The sequence below is a fragment of the Oncorhynchus kisutch genome, linkage group LG3 (genome assembly GCF_002021735.2).
Source record: "Oncorhynchus kisutch isolate 150728-3 linkage group LG3, Okis_V2, whole genome shotgun sequence".
Lineage (NCBI taxonomy): Eukaryota > Metazoa > Chordata > Actinopteri > Salmoniformes > Salmonidae > Oncorhynchus > Oncorhynchus kisutch.
In genome coordinates this window covers 60,928,152-60,948,418 of record NC_034176.2, presented here as the reverse complement: position 1 = coordinate 60,948,418, position 20,267 = coordinate 60,928,152, and the positions used below count along the sequence as shown (strand labels likewise).

The window sequence follows — 20,267 nt, the reverse complement described above, 5'->3', positions numbered from 1 at the left end:
ATGGATCATCGTGTTATCCCACCCCGTTTTGTTTTTGTCCAGATACTCGCTCAGAGGAGACACAAAGAGGTATTTCTCCATTGGGAAGTACTCAGGTGAGCTGAAGACTGTCCAGGCCTTGGACAGAGAAGAAAACAGCACCTACACCATGGAGGTCATGGCTGAAGATGGACGTAAGATGGTTTTCTGAGAATAATGTCTACTTCTATATCTTTCCAGACAGAGGGTCCAGGGCAACTTAAACCTCGACCTTGTGTTTGCCCCAGAGGGTTTCAAATGTAATAATGCAAGGCTAAAGCAATACTTACATTGAGAATTCAAGACCACACAGTATTCACTGTCAATGTAATAAGCAGGGAGTGAGTCATGCGAAGTGACAGCCAGTGTGTAGCTAGCTAGCTGGTGGGTGTAGAGTGGGAAGTGAGGAGGGGGTGTATGTTGTATAGAAAACTCCAATCCAATCCTCCCCCACACTAGTTAAGCACGACTCAGAACAGAAGACAGACTTGCAGGGTCTGAGAGCTGCACACGGCACCTCTCCAATTACCCGCTGCCCTTATCCCTCGCAATGCACTTATCACATCTAGTGAAAAATCTATTCAGACTGGTCCATAACCCACCGAATGGGGGCTCTGACTCACATCTTGAATCCACACCTATAGAGGTTAGAGAGGGCAGTGGCGTTAATTGGTGGAGGAGATCATGTATTATGTTGGTTGGATCGAAGTGTACAGGTATCAGAAACATTTTAAAATATGCTTTTAATGTCCTCTGTGCTTGTCAAAGCCAGGCCAGCAGCACCCAATACGGTACAACACGAGGACTGTTGTTACCAATGATTCAGTGGGTACTAATGTTTATTAAAACTGTACTATTTGCCTCCCAGGGAACTCTTCTCTGTCAGCTTCAACACTGGTCACAGTCCATATCCTGGATGTGAATGACAACAGTCCGGTGTTGGTGGGAGACTACTCCTGGAAGTACCTATGTACCCCACGCTGGGAGGACCAGGCCTTGGTGCTGGCATCCCGGGACAGTGATGGTCCCCAGCACGGTGGCAGGCTCAACTTCTCCCTCCGCAGTGACGCCACTGTGCGCGGCAACTGGAAACTCACCCCCATTAATGGTCTGCCTCATCATCCAGATAAACTATCTTCTGTTTTTTCACTAACACATTTTGTATTTTATCTTGACAAACAGAAAGATCAACACACGCTCAAACCAGCCTCTTATACCATCAGATATTTTAGTAACCAGTCCAGCAGTGGAAATTGTTGTGTATATTACCATGACAATACTGTAGGTGTGGTCACTGTAGTAGCGACATGGTGACCCAACGCTATGACATTGTAGGCTCGCACCATGCTGTAGGATGCAGGACCCAGGAAACATTAACCTCTCTGCAGGATCAATCCAGATCGAGGTATTGGATTGGTTGAGTCATGTCTGTGTAAGAACCACTACCAGACAGCTAAATGAAAGTACCAAATTAGGCCACTTATTCTATTTGAGTCGTCACGGTGACGTTAGACCTGACACTCTCACTGTGGTTACCCGTGTATAGGGTAACGTCATTGACGATAAAATGGTTTTCAAAATAGAAAGCATGTACATGCAATAACATTGGAAAGAGAACAATCTGGGGTGTTTTGCTACAGTGTGATGAACGGTGAATAGGATGTAATTCAGGGATCCATTCAGACCACCTGTTGATCCACAGACACGTGTAGAGGATTAGAGTGAGTGGCACTGAGACACTGACTGACAGTGGAAGTAAATTGCCCCCATCCTTTCTTCTGAGGCGCTCTGACTAGGCAATGTCTCTAAATCACCTAATGGCCATCTTCCTGTCGCTGTGACTGTCTGTAATGTGTCAGGCTGACATACATTAATCAGACGTGTCGACTCGGCTGTGCTGACATAGTCTCTCTATTGTATCACCGTGACAACCTTTTCTCTTTAGTTTTTCTCTCTCGCCATTTTTCTCTGACGCGTTATTATTGGAAGCTGCGGAAGGCTGGCTATAATTATATTTCCCTTTTAATTTGTGTGATGTCACAGCTGGGGCCCGCCAGGCTGAAAGGCTAAGAGGCTAAAAGTGTATTTTTCCCAGCAGCACCCAGCAGCTGCAAGACTTGTCCCTAATAACACCTGCTGCAGACGTGCCGTGGCGCACCTATTTACCTCACCTTTGTGGCTCTTAGCCCTCCTCCCTGACAACTGGAGAGGCTGGAGAGAGTGACGGAGGTGTGACGCAGCCTCTGTCTTTGAGAAGCTCACATAGTCTGCTGCGCTGTGCTTGTCCTGAGAGGGTACCAGTAGATTCCACTGTTCCTGTCCACCACAGAACAGACAGTCAGTCAATTCTAATTAGTCATAAATAGATACAGCAATGATTTACCTCTATATTTTCCATTATTCCTGGGCTGTGATAAAAGCAGGTATATATATTTTTTAAACTCTCACATACACTATTCCTGTCAATGACATCAAAGAAAAGTCACAATAAGAACCATTGAGGATGCGGCAGACCAAGGGCTCCTCTACTGTTTATGTCACTGACGCCTGTCGGTTGCAGCCTTACCTAACAAGATGATATACCAGTGCATTCGGAAAGTATTCAGACCCCTTGACTTTTTCCACATTTTGTTATGTTACAGCCTTATTCAAAAATGTATTAAATCGTTTTTCCCCCCTCATCAATCTACACAAAATACCCCATAATGACAAAGCAACAGGTTTTTAGAAATATTTGCAAATGTATATATAAAAAAGAAGTTTATATCACATTTACATACAGTACCAGTCAAAAGTTTGGACACACCTACTCATTCAAGGGTTTTTCTTTATTTTTACTATTTTCTACATGGCAGAATAATAGTGAAGACATCAAACACTTTGAAATAACACATATGGAATCATGTAGCAACCAAAAAGGTGTCAAACAAATCAAAATATATTTTATATTTGAGATTCTTCAAAGTAGCCACCCTTTGCCTTGATAACAGCTTTGCACACTTTTGGCATTCTCTCAAGGTCCCTCGCTCTCCTTTCTGCAAATCTGACTACGACTCCATTTTGTTGCTCCCAGCCTATAGACAGAAACTAAAAAAGGAAACGCCCGTGCTCAGGTCTGTTCAACGCTGGTCCGACCAATCTGATTCCACGCTTCAAGATTGCTTCGATCACGTGGACTGGGGATATATTCCCGGACAGCGTTGAACAACAACATTGATGTATACGCTGATTCGGTGAGCGAGTTTCTTAGCAAGTGCATCAGTGATGTTGTACCAACCGCGACTATTAAAACCTTCCCCAACCAGAAACTGTGGATTGATGGCAGCATTCGCGCAAAACTGAAAGCGCGAACCATTGCTTTTAACCAGGGCAAGGAGGCCGTAAACATGACAGAATACAAACATTGTAGTAATTCCCTCCCCAAGGCAATCAAACACGCTAAGCGTCAGTATAGAGACAAAGTAGTCGCAATTCAACGGCTCAGACACGAGAGGAATGTGGCAGGGTCTACAGTCAATCACAGACTACAAAAAGAAAACCAGCCCCGTTGCTCCCAGACAAACTATACAACTTCTTCGCTTGCTTTGAGGACAATACAGTGCTACCGACACGACCCGCTACCAAAACCTGTGGACTCTCCTTCACCGCAGCCAACGTGAGTAAAACATTTAAATGTGTTAACCCTCGCAAGGCTGCTGGCCCAGACGGCATCCCTAGCCGCGTCTTCAGAGCATGTGCAGACCAGTTGGCTGGTGTGTTTACGAACATATTCAATCAATCCCTATCCCAGTCTGCTGTTTCCACATGCTTCAAGAGGGCCACCATTGTTCCTGTTCCCAAGAAAGCTAAGGTAACTGAGCTAAATGACTATCGCCCCGTAGCACTCACTTCCGTCATCATGAAGTGCTTTGAGAGACTAATCAAGGATCATATCACCTCCACCCTACCTGGCACCCTAGACCCACTCCAATTTGCTTACCACCCCAATGGGTCCACAGATGACGCAATCACAATCACACTGCACACTGCCCTAACCCATCTGGACAAAAGGAATACCTATGTAAGAATTCTGTTCATCGACTACAGCTCAGCATTTAACACCATAGTACCCTCCAAACTCGTCATTAAGCCCGAGACCCTGGGACTCGACCCTGCCCTGTGCAACTGGGTCCTTGACTTTCTGACGGGCCGCCCCCAAGTGGTGAGGGTAGGAAACAACATCTCCACCCCGCTGATCCTCAACACCGGGGCCCCACAAGGGTGCATTCTCAGCCCTCTCCTGTACTCCCTGTTCACCCATGACTGTGTGGCCATGCATGCCTCCAACTCAATTGATCAAGTTTGCAGACAACACTACAGTGGTAGGCTTGATTACCAACAATGACGAGACGGCCTACAGGGAGGAGGTGAGGGCCCTTGGAGTGTGGTGTCAGGAAAACAACCTCACACTCAACATCAACAAAACAAAGGAGATGATCGGGGACTTCAGGAAACAGCAGAGGGAGCACCCCCCTATCCACATCTGTGGGACAGTAGTGGAGAAGGTGGAAAGTTTTAAGTTCCTCGGCGTACACATCACGGACAAACTGAAGTGGTCCACCCACACAGACATCGCGGTGAAGAAGGCGCCTCTTCAACCTCAGGAGGCTGAAGAAATTTGACTTGTCACAAAAACACTCACAAACTTTTACAGGTGCACAATCGAGAGCATCCTGTCGGGCTGTATCACCGCCTGGTACAGCAACTGTAGTGATAATAGTAGAAGATAGAAGAAGATAAGAATGTCCTCCTGTGTTGGTCCAGAGGTGCGTCACAGTCTCTCCATCTCTTTCAGAACGGAGGCACATGAAGGGGAGCAGTGTCAGAGGCCAGCCAGGGGCTTTTGGACCCCCGGATAACAGCTAACAGTCTGATAGTAGACCCTCTGTTATACATCGCTGTATTTTGGATTCATTCATAGATTAGATAAAGTATCAGTACATTTGCACTAGAACCAACCTTCTTCACCCCTTGGCCAGTGTGTTTGTTTTGCGTCACAGAGGGTCTACCAGACACAAGTGACAGGGTCCCTCACATATACAGTATGTCTTTCCTCTATCGGAATAATGTTGATGTGGGCTGTTGATCATGCCAGTATGTTCACCAAAACCTAGTTAATCAGTCAGCCATGGGTATTTACTGTATATTTAGCTGTGGATGGCATTACCAATGAATTGGCCTGTATCCCAGACTCTTTACTGAGTACAAGCAGATGTTTAAAAATATATTTGAGGTAATGTTTTTCATTCTTGCACAGGCTTTGGAGATTTTGGAATTTCCCTCTGATGTTTACTTTGCTTTTAGACGCTAGCCAAAATGGACAAAAGTTTCTGTGTACCGTCAGTTAAATTGGTCTTAAAAGTACACTGCATGACCAAAAGTATGTGGACACCTGCTCGTCAAACATCTCATTCCAAAATCATGGGCATTAATATGGAGTTGGTCCCCCCTTTGCTGCTATAACAGCCTCCAGTTTTATTGGGAGGCTTTCCACTAGATGTTGGAACATTCCTGCGAGGACAAGCTTCCATTCTGCCACAAGAGCATTCGTGAGCACTGATGTAGGGCGATTAGGCCTGGCTCGCAGTCGGTGTTCCAATTCATCCCAAAGGTGTTTGATGGGGTTGAGATCAGGGCTCTGTGCAGGCCAGTCAAGCTCTTCCACACCAATCTCGACAAACCGTTTCTGTATGGACCTCGCTTTGTGCATTGTCATCTTGAAACAGGAAAGGGCCTTCCCCAAACTGTTGCCACAAAGTTGGAAGCACAGAATTGTCTAGATTGTCATTGTATGCTGTAGCATTAAGATTTCCCTTCACTGGGGGAAATAGCCCGAACCATGAAAAATAGCCTCAGACCATTATTCCTCCTCCACCAAACTGTACAGTTGGCACTATGCATTGGGGCAGGTAGCATTTTCCTGCCATCCGCCAAACCCAGATTCTTCCGTCGTACTGCCAGATGGTGAAGCGTGATTCATCACTCCAGAGAACGATGGAAACCCATTTCATGAAGCTCCAGACAAACAGTTCTTGTGCTGACGTTGCTTCCAGAGGCAATTTGGAACACGGGAGTGAGTATTGCAACCGAGGACACAATAATAAATGGCCATTATTTGTCATCCATTCCTTTCAGTAGAATATACATTTCTGTCAGCACCACCATTGTTCGCTCTGGTAGCTGTGCTGTTATTACAGTCATGTCGATGGACAATTGAACTATCAAAAGAAACATGCAGTGTTTACAATCAATGTCCCTTCTGTCCTTTCCTTTCACGCTGGGATGTTGCAGCTGTTATTACTCTGTAATTAATGTCCTTTCTCTGAAAACAAATAGGAGTGGATTGGGCATATGCTGAGTCTGTGTTAATGTGTTTTCTCCTTGCCCTCCCACCCCTCAGAATATCTTCACAACTCAATTTGGTTGACAGCATCTGCTCTGTAAATGGAAAAGGACATCTCATAGATCCCTGTAGATTTGTTTCCTTGATGTTTGGCAGCATGTTCCCTGATGTTTTTCAGCATGTTGGAATAGAGTACTTGTCATCCTGAGACATTGTGTTCAGACTGACTCAGTCTCAGGGTAGGATGGGCCGCAGGTGCACCCTTTCCCCCTGTCGCAGCCTGGTCTCAGCCCAGTCTGCCTGGTGATACCCCCTCTACAGAGGACAGACAATTTGTACGCGTTATGCGCTACAGTACTCGGCGGTCCCATTCTGTGAGCTTGTGTGGCCTACCACATCGCAGCTGAGCTGTTGTTGCTCCTAGACGTTTCCACTTCACAATAACAGCACTTACATTTGACCTGGGGAGATCTAGCAGGGAAGAAATTTGATGAACTGTCTTGTTGGAAAGGTTGCATCCTATAACAGTGCCACATTGAAAGTCACTGAGCTCTTCAGGAAGGCCATTCTACTGCTAACGTTTGTGTATGGAGATTGCATGGCTGTGTGCTAAAAAAATTTACACCAGTCAGCAACGGGTGTGGCTGAAATTGCAGAATCCACTAATTTGAAGCGGTGTCCACATACTTTTGTATATATAGTGTATGATTCTTGGAAAGGTTATGTGAACAATTGTTTAATTTGACCAAGAATACGTACAGAAAATGTCAAAGTTATGGAGCCCAATAGACCTTTGTCATAAAGGTTTACCATAGGCTACCAATGTAATATCTGTCTTTCCTCAGACACCCATACCAACCTGTCCCTGAACATCCCATACCTGTCTCCTGAGGTCTACACGGTCCCCTTCACCATCTCTGACAGCAGCTCTCCTCCCAGGAGCACCTTCATCAACCTGCCAGGTGACACATATTGATACAGTTGAAGTAGAAAGTTTACATACACCTTAGCCAAATATATTTCAACTCAGTTTTTCACAATTACTGACATTTAATCCTAGTAAACATTCCCTGTTTTAGGTCAGTTAAGAATGTGAAATGTCAGAATAATGGTAGAGAATTATTTCTTTCAGCTTTTATTTCTTTCATCACATTCCCAGTGGGTCAGAAGTTTACATACCCTCAATTAATATTTGGTAGCATTGCCTTTAAGTTGTTAAACTTGGGTCAAACGTTTCGGGTAGCCTTCCACAAGCTTCCTTGGCCCATTCCTCCTGACAGAGCTGGTGTAACTGTGTCAGGTTTGTAGGCCTCCTTGCTCGCACACACCTTTTCAGTTCTGCCCACAAATGTTCTATAGGATTGGTGGAAAAACAAGTTTTAATGACTTCGAGTGTATGTAAACTTCTGACTTCAACTGTATGTGTTGAAGCAGAATATATTGCTCTACGCGGACATGTTTACAAAATGTGACACGTATAATTTCTCATGCATTACAACTGTAACTTTGATTTAGTCACAATAATAGGATGGCCATTATTTGTCATCCATTCCTTTCAGTAGAATATACAGTTCTGTCAGCACCACCATTGTTCGCTCTGGTAGCTGTGCTGTTATTACAGTCATGTCGATGGACAATTGAACTATCAAAAGAAACATGCAGTGTTTACAATCAATGTCACTTCTGGGCATTCCTTTCACACTGGGATGTTGCAGCTGTAATTACTCTGTAATTAATGTCTGTCCTTTCTCTGAAAACAAATAGGAGTGGGTTGGGCATACAGTATGCTGGGTCTGTGTTCATGTGTTTTCTCCTGGCCCTCCCACCCCTCAGAATATCTCCACAACTCAATCTGGTTGACAGCATCTGCTCTGGGGTGGCAGGGTAGACTAGTGGTTAGAGCGTTGGACTAGTAACTGAAAGGTTGCAAGATCGAATCCCGAGCTGACAAGGTAAAAATCTGTCGTTCTGCCCCTGATCAAGGCAGTTAACCCACTATTCCTAGGCCATCATTGAAAATAAGAATTTGTTCTTAACTGACTTGCCTAGTTAAATAAAATAATCCCTGTAGATTTGTTTCCCTGATGAATGGCAGCATGTTGGAATAGAGTACTGGTCATCCTGAGACATTGTGTTCAGACTGACTCGGTCTCATGACAGGATGTGCCGCAGGTGCATCTTCTCCCCCTGTCGCAGCCTGGTCTCTGCCTAGTGATCCCCCTCTACAGCACACGGAACTGATTTAGTAAAACCCTGAGGCCTCAGGGGCATGGAGATGTTCTCTCCCTGTCATCGTGGTCTGCTTGGGGTATCTGTAATGTGTTTACGAGTGCTGAATATGTCCCCTTTGTGAGTTGCGTTGACTGTGTCTTAAATCACAGTGACGGTGTGCCCATGCAATGTGAGAGGAAACTGCAGGACCGCCGCTAAGCAGCTGCAAGGCATGCCAACTGTCCAGTCCACCGTCGGCATCCTACTGGGAACCTTGGGGGTCATAGGTAAGCTGCTGTTGGATTGTAGACTGAACACCTTTAATTAAGCTACCAAGTTAAAATAGCCAAGTCAATCAATCAATCAAATGTATTTCTAAAGCGTGTTTTACATCAGCAGTTGTTACAAAGTGCTTGTACAGAAACCGAGCCTGAAGTATAAGCAAAATGGACCTTTGTGTAATTTTGTGTCATGATGATCTGAGTTCACTTAGGATCTTTTTCAGGATCTTACATTTGAGTTAGTCATGGGATATTTTAGTATGTTGGGCCTAATTTTATCTTTCTTATTTATCCCAGGAATCATTCTAATCGTTGTGTTTGTGAGGCTGTCCTACCAGAACCCCAAACCGCCGAGCAAAACCAACCAGGAGAGAGAACCCCTGAGGATCTCACTGTGAGGGTACTGCCTGCATATGTCTCCGACTTTGCCCATATGGACAGGGCCATGATAGTAGAGCAATGACATAGTGAGAATGTTTATTCAGTACTGTGCATAGTATTTACCTAGTGGGTAGTTCTTATATTGCGGTGGTATTTGGGCAGTGCATTTGGGAAAAAATTCGCTTAATTTTCTAGATTTTTTTTATTTATAGTAAATGTATTTGGGTACATCTTCCCAGTATAAATCAACTAATAGCAGCTTAATGACTTTAAATCATTTTCACCATTATGATAACATTGTACCACCAGTAGGAGTAGTAACACCAATCACGATAACATCAATGATACATTTTAGGTAAATTAGGATTTTCTGAAATGGAGGCCAAGTATACTAAGTATCTAAGGTCATTAACCCTTTAAAGATCACTTACTAAAGTGATATGAGTAATAATTCTGCTCACAATGTAATTTTCCTTAATTTAAATAGAGCAACACCATGCAAGACTTCGGATTTAGACACATCAAATGATCAATGGAATCCTTAAATGTATGATATACTAAAAGGGTATGATTAGCTTGTAATTGTATTTAATAGACCACTCCCCCATTAACAGTTTGCCACTGGAGGGAATGCTCACTAGAGGGAAATACGCTTGCGTGTCGTGGGAACACACCTTCCAAGTTGCTCATTATTTTGCATAGAACGCATGCCTCTCGTTGATTATCCCTTACGTAATGAATGATTTTCGAGGCGGTAACACCAATGATATAAAACTGAGGGAAACATTATATTAGTATAGCCTACTCTTTTTATAGATCTTTACAGTATGTTTAATACTTTTGTTTACTTTCTAGCATTCAAAATAATAGATAGATATCTCTAAATCCCCCAAAACATGTCACAACAACCAGAGCCATACAGTATACTGTATATAGCGAGAGTTTGGCCAATGTCATTTCTGTCTGAACGCGCTGAGAGACACACTTTTTGCTCCATAGCCATTGCTAAGTGATAATCAACGCTTCCACAATGTAATGTTTATTTCTGATCGTTTTTAAAAACCTATGAAGATGTCCAGCGAAAGCGGAAAAATGCAATTTGTTGACACCACAACATAGTAAAGACTTGGATACACATTATTCAGAATGCTGATAATTAAAAACGTCTGTGAAAATTGCTGCTCTGTTTTGCATGTTTACAGACCCCTCATGAAAAAGTACTACTGAATTACTACACAAAATCTACTGATTTTACTACTTGATTGCTATTGAGATATGTAGTAAACCAGTACTGATTTATGTAATAATTCAAGTAGTAATGAGTGATAAATTGGGACGTTTTATGACTGGTGAACACAACATATTTCCTACTCAAATCACTACATAATTCTTCCTTAATGACTACTGTGTAACTACATAACAGTTTCTAAATGTAGTTATATCATCAAACAATTATATACATTTTGTATTTGTATTAAATTAATGACATATTAAATGACACATTTACACTTTTATGTTAATCCATTTGAGGCCTTGTCTTCATTCAGCTTTGACTTAACTATCTTTAGATCCTGTTTTCTGTTGCAGCAACATTTCTCCACCACGTAACCTTTTAGAAAATACAGACAAGCAGAAGAGACAACCAATTATTAGCCATTATCAATCATCAGCTAACAGAGGTCACATAAGACAACACAGAAAAACATTTGATAAACAATGTTAATCTTACCAACAATGGTCTCTAGTCTTCTTATGTCAAAAGAGGTAAGTAGAATGGCTAAGTATACTGATATGAACATACCCAACATTTGCATACAAACACACATACTAATTAACTAGCATGAAAAAAACAGAGGCTACATATCTACATTTCAATGTGGCTAGCAAACAACTAGGCTAAACTCAATACATCTCTATGACAATGGCTAACGGCTAATACCGTTTTGGCTAGCAATCTTTTTGATGTAGTAAAAAGCAATATAAATGGCTAAACAACGACATGAAAGTTTTCATAAAATATAAAAGATGGTGCCGGCATAACAGCTATGAAAGACTGGATTACGAAGGATGGAAGATGATTACATTTGGGATGGTCAAAAACAGTCGCTACGACTTCCTGTTTTGTCTTCTTTTGCGGTCAAGAAAAACCGGGGTAGTCTGGCTGTAGTGTTGTGATACTTATCCACTGCCAACATCAAGTAGTGAAAACTCCACTTGATTGCTATAGACACGCCTGTGTAGTAAAGCTGTAATGTTTTGACTACTTATTTATCAACATCAAGTAGTAAAAATGTATACCTGATTACTACTGGAAACACTACTGTTTTCCTACTGAATACTACAAAACTCTACTTGTGTATCTTGAGTAATGCATAATCTACACATTCACTACACACTCCCTACAAGACTCTACAAATAGGTTTTGTGTAGTAATTCAGTTGTACTTTGTCATGAGGGGTGGGTCATTTCATAGGGAATTGTCGGAGACGCTCTCGTAACTAAAATATCACCAAAATATTGTGAATAAAGGTGCCAACAAGTATTTTGTTGGACAATGTATATTATGTATAACATGAGTATCCCGTACATACGACTAAGAAAACTGGAAACTTGAAACCAACATTGCGTCCGTTCTAAAAACCTGGCTGAACTCTCAATATATGACACCGACTACAACTCTACTGGGTCACAACTGGGACAAGGCAATTTGCTAACCCTAAATATTTTCAAAAATGCATAAACATAAAGGCAGTATAAATGGCTTGTATTATATTTTATCATAGACAAAAACATGTTTGAAATGTAACTATTCGTCATTTGAAAGTGTTTTTGATGGTTTTAAATGCCACCGCAATTCAAAACCACCCAAGTTGTAGACTTTTGGCATTGCTCATCTACAGCATTTATGAGACATTTGTTGCGTTTTAGTTATAGTATCTGTCATATTTTGTGACACACACAATACTCGCAATTACAATATTATCATGAATTAAGATTGCTTCATACTGCTATGCATTATAGGGATGTTACATTTAGTTATTTTAGCATGTAGCTATTTTATCTATTTCAAATATTGACATGTAATGATTTGTAAGAATCAGTATGTTTTTCCTGTTTAATGTTGATTTTAAACCTTGTAATTAAAATGCACGATGCCAAATTTAATCTATTCTTTGCACCATATCATTCCACTGATTACATTTCACATTGTAATAAAACTATTGAAAAGAGAAGCCTACTGTTCATTCACAATGCTTTTTAGAAGGCTTAACCACACCGAGGTTGATATATTGTTAAAGTAATCCCAGGTTTAATACCCTGTATGTAATAAAATGGTATAAAATAACAAAAATAGCTTCTTAGTAGAGCAATTTCTCAAGCAAGACTTTTGCTAGGACTGTTGGAGTGGTCTGAGTGGGGAGGGGATAACTGAAAATTACTTACATTTGGCAGAGAGGTTCAGAATTCTCATTCTTATTGGTCTATTAACTAATTAACCCACCAAAACAGGCTGAAATTTCAGGTGGTCTTTAAACCTCTAAGCTCTAGAAACCTCTAAAATGGCATTATCATAATTTTCACTAATTCACAGTATTATTCCAACCCTATAGTGTGGAAATGTATATAAAACACAGGAAATCACATTTTTGAATGCACTGGGCCTTTAATCATTCCATCCCCTGTGGATCTATAATAACCCCCTCAAAATGGTTATACATGTAAGAGAACAGCCCGGATTATCCAGAGAGCAGTCTTAATCCCATTTAGCAAGGTGCCTCCAATTTACAGGATGATGACAATCGCATAGGTGAACTTGATGACCTGACAAGGGTGCTGGGCTATAAATAGACCCGGGGGATGCCATAAATAGCCCAATGCTCAAGGTCCACTGAATGACGCCCAGCGGCAACCAACATAATTGTATACTAAAAAAGGAAAGATGTTTAGCCAAGTCGATGCATTATGGTTTTCTAATGGTGCATTTTCCCTTGGAGCAATTGGCCCAAGCTCCGTTGGCGGCCCTTAAAACAAAGACCAACAGCCACATTATTCCCTGTCATGCATCTGGTTTATGTGGACACTGAGACAATAGCTATTAATGTATACATCTGTGTGCAGGTCAGCAGATGGGTTAGCGATATAATCTCCCAAGCAGGGTTAATGGGCTGTGGTGTATCAAAGCAGAAAGGAGTTCACAGGCACTCTGCTCAGCCGTGTTCCACAATGCTCCACAGGGGTACTAGGCTGTACTAGGAAAAACACAATAACAACAACAACAGGAAAGCACTAAGACTTTTGAAAATAACATTTCAAGCCAGTGTACCATATATAGAACAGGTAGGCAAGATGCTCCTTCATGTTGTCTTCTAATAGTAGCCAACAGTAGTACATGTGCATGGAATCATACACATGGGAATTACACTGGAACGAATACACACGTGACCCAGCTAAAAACAGCATATGCTTACATACTTCGGAATCAGAATAACCGCAAAAGCCCTGTAGAAGAGGCCCAACAAGCCTGCTTTTGACATAGGGTCAAGCATTAGTATGGCTGTGAGGGACTGTTGCTCTATTATTAGCCTCTCTGTGCCCATATTCTGCGTCTCTGTGGACCAGAGTGGTTCAGCTGGCTATGGGACAGGGACATGTATGAAGGAGATGTTAAAAAAAAAACAACGTTTTTTTCATTAAAAAAAAATGTTACCCCCTTTTTTCGCCCCAATTTCATAGTATCCAATACATTTTTTAGTAGTTACTATCTTGTCTCATCGCTACAACTCCCATACGGGCTCGGGAGAGACGAAGGTCGAGAGTCATGCGTCCTCTGAAACACAACCCAACCAAGCCGCACTGCTTCTTAACACAGCGTGCATCCAACCCGGAAGCCAGCTTCACTAATGTGTCGGAGGAAACGCCGTGCCCCTAGCGACCTGGTCAGCGTGCCACAGGAGTCGCTAGTACGCGATGAGACAAGGATATCCCTACCGGCCAAAGCCTCCCTAACCCGGGCGACGTTAGGCCAATTGTGCGTCGCCCCATGGACCTCCCAGTCGCGGCCGGCTGCGACAGAGCCTGGGCTCAAACCCAGAGTCTCTGGTGGCACAGCTAGCACTGCGATGCAGTGCCTTAGACCACTGCACCACCCAGGAGGCCGAAGGAGACGTTTTTTGACTTGTCAACGCCAACTGGCTCAAGGAAAATGAGAGGTAATGCACCACATATGGATGCTTTGCGACTTTGCTTGCATTCTGTACTGTTTCCATTGCTGGGTCACTTAACATTGTGATATGTCCCCCCCCATTTTAAAAAGTATATTTTGAATTCTCTCAGTGAGCAATTTGACTTTGGTCAAACATGATAATGTGCTCAACTGTAATGGGGGTCATTTGTATTTCAGCAGCATGTAGGAAAGTTCAGTGCTCAACTTGGGCAGGAGCTCACCAGAGGTGAGTACCGGCACCTCAAATGTTCTACTGCTTGAACTCCTGTTCCTCTTATAGAATATTATCTCAAAGGTATTGTGGAGCTCCTGCACCTAAATATAAACAGTACCGTAAACCAAAATGAGTCCCGGAACCTATTTTAGTCCAAGTCAAGCACTGGGAGAGTTTGACATCACAGTACCATTATAGAACCTAACAAGTGTTCCTGAGACAGATTAAAAGCTGCCATACTGAATGTTTCGTTAGGGAATCCCTGGGGTACCTCTGCTGGGATTTGACCTCTGCCGTGAGTGGGGGACCCACTTTTACTGTCTATCTGTTGCCCTGTTCAGTTGGTAAGAGCAGGAAGTGAATGACCTTAAAATGATGCCATGCCAGCCTTGGCAGCAGCGTGAAAATTAGCTGCTCTCACCACTGCCAATTCGGACAAAACTCTGGGCAGATAGAAAGTTACACACTTGGAAGGAATTTACCATCGCCGCCACCACCTATTTATAAACCCACTTAATCTCTCAGAAAGAGAGGGCCGCTGCCTTGATTAATTTAATAGAGCTTTGGCCACTTAGCCCCTCTCCACCTACCTCCACTGCACCGGCCTGTTTACAACGGGCAAGATTACAGAAGTCGACTGAAGGTTAGAAGACAGAATGTGAAAAGCCTTTCTCTCTCTACCAGGAAACCTATAATTTCCCTGATCTGATGGATATTTAATCATATCGAGTATTTCTATCTCCCGTGGGTTTGGGAAAGGGACAATTTTGGGGTTGTGATTAGGGTCTGCTCTGCGACACACAGAATACGTCTGCAGAAAATAACTACTCTCCTTCAAATGTGTCTGCGTTTTATTAGTCTCATTTGAATCAAATTCAAAACAAGAAACATGAAATCAAGAAACAGGGTGTCTGAATTTAGCATTTTGATTACAACATGATTGGATTCGCTGACTATATTAACACCTAGTTATAATTTATCCTCTTCTTATGCCTATTAGTGTCTTACCTATGAAAAGCCCTGGCTATTCAAGGTCTTTCCAGATTAACTTGTAAACACTCAGTGACAGGAAACATTGAAAAAGTTACTGAGGTATTGAATTGCATGACAGTGAACCTCATGCTCCAGCTGGCTGCCTCTGCTCTCTGGTAGCCTAACTGTTGTTGTGCTGCATGGAACTATATCCAACATATCCAGCTGTCCCCAGCTGCTCCTCATGACATCATAGCCTTCCCAGAAACAGAAAGGCATGGTTTGGCTCCAATAAGGTCCAATTTAGTAACAGAAACGGATTCTGCCTAAGGGGGCTGGCACTGGCACAGGAGGGGTTTATTCCAGAAACCGGGTCGCTGTCCTGCCCTCACACAACAATATCAAACAGTAGCCTAAAACCATTGCTATCACCACTTCTGAAGAAAACGACATGCATAAGAATGTATACTACAAGAATATGTACACTCCAAATGATGAATTTGTATTTCAGAATGATTTTACAGTCATTTCCACGGTGCCTGTTCACGTAACATTGCATCTGACATTTGCATTGTGCTACAGTAGAGCAAGGTCATCACTTCATCAAAGCACAGAGGTGTATAAGTAGGCAGCTAAAGAAAAGGCACTCTCCAGTCTCCAGACCCACTTTAGGCATTATTTGCCAAGCAACAGAGAAGGAGCAGGAAGTCCTTTGAAAAGAGTGAAGTACATTACTGCCCGTTAGACCGCTGAAGAACACTTAGGAACAGCTTGTACGAACTTTATGTCTGAGTCCGTCTGATTTCTTTTCACTCTTTTTGTATGAAAAATAACCAATTTGGAGGTTTGTTGCTGTAAGTAAGCAACAGGTTGGACCAGGTCTGTGCGTCACTCATGCTTTCTGCGGGATGGCGATGCGGTGGACGAGATGTGGATGGTGCTCTTAATTCATTTGGACCTTGAAGCCTTGTGACTTGTGACGTAGTACAGGATGATTCACAGAGAGGCACAGACATTTAAATTCATATAGCAGATAATGGGCTCTGCATCTTCCCTATCAAAGTAGTGTTCCAGGCATGGGCTATGGAATAGGCCTTTGAATAATTGCATTAAGGCAGTCAGTATTGGCCACCCTGTGAGAATGCTACTGCTTTGCTTTGCTAATACAATTAGCTTAGCTTAGCTTTTGGTCTAGCACTTCTTATTGTACTCAGACGAATAGTAGAGCATGGCAAAAGCCACTGTGATGGGCTACAACAACATGTCACAACATACAATATAATGTCGTGATAGGTAAAAGGTTACAGACAATCGTGATCCATAATTATTTCCAGTGAAATAAGTGGGATGAATACATGGAGAGCGTTTTGGTTTGTTGTTTGATTATTGTAACCCTCCTGAAGATCCCATAATGCCTCAATTGTATTCCATGACAAGCATTTGTTCTCCTCAGTCAACTACTACATAATGCCATGAAGAGTATCATTCATATTATTTCTTTGAAATCACGCCGCTCCTTTGTGACATTTTCACTTCACAAAAGAGCGGCGTGATTACATGGCAGGGAGGGAAGAAAGTAGGCCTACCCGTGTGACTCACAGCTAGGTGGAGAGATAAGAGGAGAGGAGTGGAGGACTGTGGAGAGAGGGAAGGTTGTTCAGGGACAATGGTTTCATTAAATCACATGGCTCTCATTAGGATGGGGACATTGTGAGCTAAGCAGCTTTCTTTGGGAAGCCATAACAATGCTCTGAATGGGTGCTATGAAAAGAATCAGGAGCATGAGAAGGGACCTCAGCATGGCTGGCTTTTGCCGGCATGTCCAACACATACCGCATACAGTACAACATGCAGTATGTGTATGTCTGTAATTTAGTGATCTCCGCATCCAGACCCGTATTGCATGTGCGTGCGTTGGTCTGGCCATCTACTCAATGTTGCGTCTGTCAAGAAAGAATTGTAATTTAGTGAGACAATCCCCAGTAAAACAGAGAATCCATTTTAGATTCCTCCCTGCTCCCATAGTAACAGACAGAGATTTGGACACTAGAAAGGAAAGCAGTCAGTGCAATTCATCATAATGAGAGCACACTGTGGGAACACAACACATGTGACTGTGCACTATCACTCATTAAATGCTGCACTCTGCATGGCCTGCTGCTGTTCTTTTAAAACACTGAAAAAAAACTAGAATTGTCCCACAATACTCATAATGTTTCTTGTTTCCAATTATGAATAACCATGTTAATTACATTCTTATTTGATTTTTTTACATATTATTCCCATGTAAGTGCCTACCATGACCCGAATGACCAATTTGTCACCGTCATCGATAATTGCCTAGAACAAAACACAGCGCGTAAATTGATTTCAAGCGCTACAAACACCCTGAACAGTCACTTGCTGCCTACACAACCTGTCTACACAAACCCCGCTCTCCTACTCCCACACATACTCCTTTGCAGTACACTGTCACACACAGAGTCAGCCTCCACAGTCACTCACATCTCCTCTCAAGGTTTACTGACGGCTCAACTCAGCTCAGCCACACTACAAAAGAGCAAAAGTTGCTCATTTTATCCAACATGGCCGCCCACTCTTCCCAGCACTTCCAGCTCACTCGTTCAGTATGTGATAGTAGAAGAGTAACACCTGAGCTAAGCTGCTCCACAGTCACACTGACACAGTAGTATCCCACACTATTCGCCCACTGTCTGAGTCTGTGGAGTGTGTAGTGCCCACCAGTGGAGTGCCAACGTGTATGATCACAAGGAGAAGCAGCCTTGAGCTGTGTGGGATGTGATGCTTTGTCTCTGTGTGGGCAATTCCACTCAGAACAAGGCACAGGCAGTCTATATGATATTTCAACTCCTACTACAAGGGATATTCAAGATAGACCAGGCATAAGGCTTCAAGGTTCATATTGATCAGCCCCTTACTATGCATGCAATCAATGTATACACTTCAAACTACAGTACGCCTGGCTACATGAATATGATATTGCTTGATATAATCATAATGGGAGCTATAGTAGGTCGGTCTATTTGAAATCAAAACAAAGAAGCCAACAGAGAAGAGAGCATTTTGACCGACTTAAGAAGATTAGAGGCAAAGCAGACAGCGAAGACTCTCCCTTAATCATCTGTTTGTTTTGGGATATGAGCGAGAGAGAGAACCTAGTAGCGTCATTTGAAATGACAAATGCAGATCTTGAAATCACTTTTTCCATTTACACGAGCCCCCTCTATAAACTCATCGAACCCCTCACCCTCTTTCCAACGGATCTTTCATTTGAGAGACCAACCTTCACAGTACCTCTCACAGTGAGGGGACTATCAGTGGTTCTAATCTCATGGCTCTGTCCCAGTAACAACAGAAGCACAGATAGCTCCATTAAAAGTTGAGCCTGGCAGTTGTGAAGGCTGCCGCTGCTCAGATCTCCTTCAAATCTTTCTCCCTTTCCTCTGCTACGCCGGTCCTGACAGAAGCTCTCCCTTCACAGAGCCCTATGGGCCACAGTCTGTGCACATCCAAAAACATTATGCCCAAATGCAAAGATACACACAGGGATGAGCACACGCACAGACAGATGTTGACAGAGGTGGATGTACTATACATTACTATAATGAAGGATTTTAAAACAATTGAAGAGCAGATGGACCAATAATGACAAGAACAAAATCAAAACAGAGACAAAACAGCGCTTTAAGGTTACACAAACTAAAACTATTACAGCGAGCGAGATGTCACCTAGAGTATCCAATGTCGTGTCACAAGTCCACAAAGGTGCTTTGTTTTAAATGTTAGTCACATTGAGATTTCCATCTCTTTTTCAAGTGAGCCCCAGCCAAGAGAGCAGCATACATGTATTGACACAATAGATACAACAACACATACAACTTAACAACTAATGGAAGTTAAAACAGTGCCAAGTGCATAAGAGAGCTTAAAAGAGCAGGTTTTAAAACATGTGCAGTCAGTAGTCCTCCAATTCAGGATTTAAAATCATCAATCAGAATAAAATGATCTAATTTTAAGTCCTTCTGCAAAGTGTTCCAATAGGATGGGGCAGCAAAGCGCAAAGCACTCTTAAAGCCTGTCATATGCTTCCCAGTCTAAACATTTCGCGCATATATTATGATGACATTTTGTGACGTTTTTGTTCGTTTTGGTATTCGGCAGTTTTTTTTTACGGCTGTTCCCCCACACAAAATATTTTATTGATGCGTTGGAGTTCAGTAGCCGAAGTCTACGCCCCCATCGTCGGTGATTGGCCAACAGTACTACTCTTAGTAGGAGTGGGAACAATGGATGAGATTCTTCAATTTAGTGTTTGTGGTCATTCACCGAGAGACAACTAATACTGCACCAAACATTTCAGTTAGATGTAAAATTACATGACTAGGACCTCCTTTGCTACAATGTCCAACTTAATTTCAGATTTCTATATTGATCTAAGATCCATTCTGTCTATTTTGAGGATGTTTTACTGGGTATGTTGTTGCTACAGCGTCTCAGGAGGCACACACAGTAATATTGCCGATGTTTTAATGTTTTTAAGGGAGTATGCGAGGCACAGACATT

At 42.6% G+C, this 20,267-nt stretch overlaps 1 protein-coding gene across 1 annotated transcript in view; it reads left to right on the top strand.

Moving 5' to 3' along the window:
- The window catches only part of cdh16 (cadherin 16, KSP-cadherin), a 31,467-nt gene extending 19,025 nt beyond the window's left edge, over positions 1–12,442 (top strand). Inside the window, exons 14-18 of the mRNA XM_020466277.2 lie at positions 43–173; positions 887–1,126; positions 7,246–7,362; positions 8,782–8,898; positions 9,190–12,442. Coding sequence (XP_020321866.2) covers positions 43–173; positions 887–1,126; positions 7,246–7,362; positions 8,782–8,898; positions 9,190–9,290 — 706 coding nt within the window. The 3' untranslated portion in view covers positions 9,291–12,442. The remainder of the gene's footprint in view (positions 1–42; positions 174–886; positions 1,127–7,245; positions 7,363–8,781; positions 8,899–9,189) is intronic.
- Positions 12,443–20,267: the final 7,825 nt, after the last annotated feature.